Here is a 1761-nt window from a genome sequence, read left to right as displayed (position 1 = left end):
GTACAGCTTACATTCCCAACATATAATGAACAGATCTGTGCCACCATACTTTCTGTGGACTAGGCGCAGGGTAGCAAAATTACAAGCAATTGTTTAATTAACAGTAGCCTACATATTCCAGCAAAGTTTGTAAGAAATAAGAGTACAGTTTTGAAAAGTGAAATCCACACCTCTCCATAGCAGCTGTGGGGTTCCTGTTCTAGTGAAAACTATTAGTCATGTATTTCATTGCTTCCTTACATCTATTAAGTGTGAAGACCTTCATCAGGAAAATAGTTCTGAGAAATTTAGGGATAGTTCAGATGGCTTCCAGGTCTATAAATGTGATCACATGCTTAGGAAGAGAAAGGAAAAATTCCTACTAACCAGCATTATGTATCATGGTGACCAGGAAAGCAAAGCAGACTAAGCTCCTGCTCCCTCATGGCTTCCTTATGGCATCCCTCTCACTTTGCTGAAGTTGCTGCTCAGGGGAAACAGGAGTAGCTTTGGTAAGCAGAGCTATGCCTGTGGCTGGCTGACATAATTTAGGACAGGCAATACAATGATTTTCTAGTTCTCTTAATAGGTCACACATACAAAACAGATCCACCAATTGATTGTTCATATAAAGCAGAATTAATTGCACACACATCGTCACACATCACAACTTGTCCTAACACAGTTTGGAATACAACTAAGTAAACATCAGCTGCAGACATGTGCTGCTGCCGAAGAACAATTCAACTCAGCTAAACTGGCAGGTATTATTTAGACCTCTGGAGAAATGAGTGTAAGTCAACACTGTTGACCAGATAATGCATACTACGTATCTCCTAAAGATTTGTTAAGTTTTTTTACGCTATGACTTTTTCTTTTGTTTCTGGTCAGACTATCATCAGTTTGTCACTTACAATTAACCTGAATATGTACATTTTTTAATTTCTAGTTACACCTTTCCTGACTTTGGTCACTGACTGGCAAATGTCTCTTCAGAAATGCAGCATCTCAGACTCCAGCAGAATGTCAGTGTATCATACTTCAATCCACTGACCATTTCAGTTTAATACTAGCTGTAACTGACAAAAGTCTGTGAGCGGCTAAACTCTTTCCTTCTCCCTACTAAGTGCACTAATACAGATATGTCACTTGACCTGGGATTTCTTTTTGTGCACTCTGGAAGATTATTTTCCATTTCACAGTGACAAGAGCAAAGCCTAGAAATAGATGTGTTTAACTCACTTGAATGTTAGTGTAAGGTTCAGTGTTTTCATCCACTGATATGCCATGCAATAACCAGGAAGTAAACTCTTTTGTAGCTCCATAACATTATTCAAAATCCCAAAATACCAGTTTCACACTGAAGCATATGATAACAAGAATGTGTATATATGTATGTAAACCCTGACAGGAATTCCTGTCAGGAGTACTTGTCCTTTATGAAAAAGTTCCTTTCTACTTCCCCAAGTATCTACCTTGCAAACAAACCTGATAAAGCTTGAAGTGTATTTCAGAACAGTCAGTTTGCTCTCTGAGCACAACAAATAAAATCCCTCTGCCATACAAAAAAAATACAAGTTTATTACAATTTGGGAATATGAATAAAAGGAAAGTAATTCAAATTTTAAGCTATTTTACAATAGCTTAAAATCCATGGCAATCTCTCCTGTCTTTGTGTTGAAATTTATAGCATACGTGACAACATTAGGAAGGTCTGACAGAGTTTCCGATTCAGTAAGAGAACTGAAGAAATAGACAGCTTGCTTGCAGTGGGGATTCCAC

The 1761-nt window shown here is 37.8% G+C and overlaps 1 protein-coding gene across 1 annotated transcript in view; it reads right to left on the bottom strand.

Annotated features, from left to right (window-relative positions):
• Positions 1 to 1598: 1598 nt before the first annotated feature.
• Positions 1599 to 1761, bottom strand: part of PRMT7 (protein arginine methyltransferase 7) — a 15763-nt gene continuing 15600 nt past the window's right edge. Inside the window, exon 17 of the mRNA XM_010018835.1 lies at positions 1599 to 1761. This exon is cut by the window's right edge and continues 35 nt beyond it. Within this exon, the coding sequence (XP_010017137.1) occupies positions 1614 to 1761 (148 nt within the window). The 3' untranslated portion in view covers positions 1599 to 1613.

This window comes from Nestor notabilis, unplaced genomic scaffold, assembly GCF_000696875.1.
Source record: "Nestor notabilis isolate BGI_N333 unplaced genomic scaffold, ASM69687v1 scaffold32697, whole genome shotgun sequence".
Classification (NCBI taxonomy): Eukaryota; Metazoa; Chordata; class Aves; order Psittaciformes; family Psittacidae; genus Nestor; species Nestor notabilis.
The sequence above is the reverse complement of the archived record's forward strand: the minus strand, read 5'-3'. Positions and strand labels throughout refer to the sequence as shown.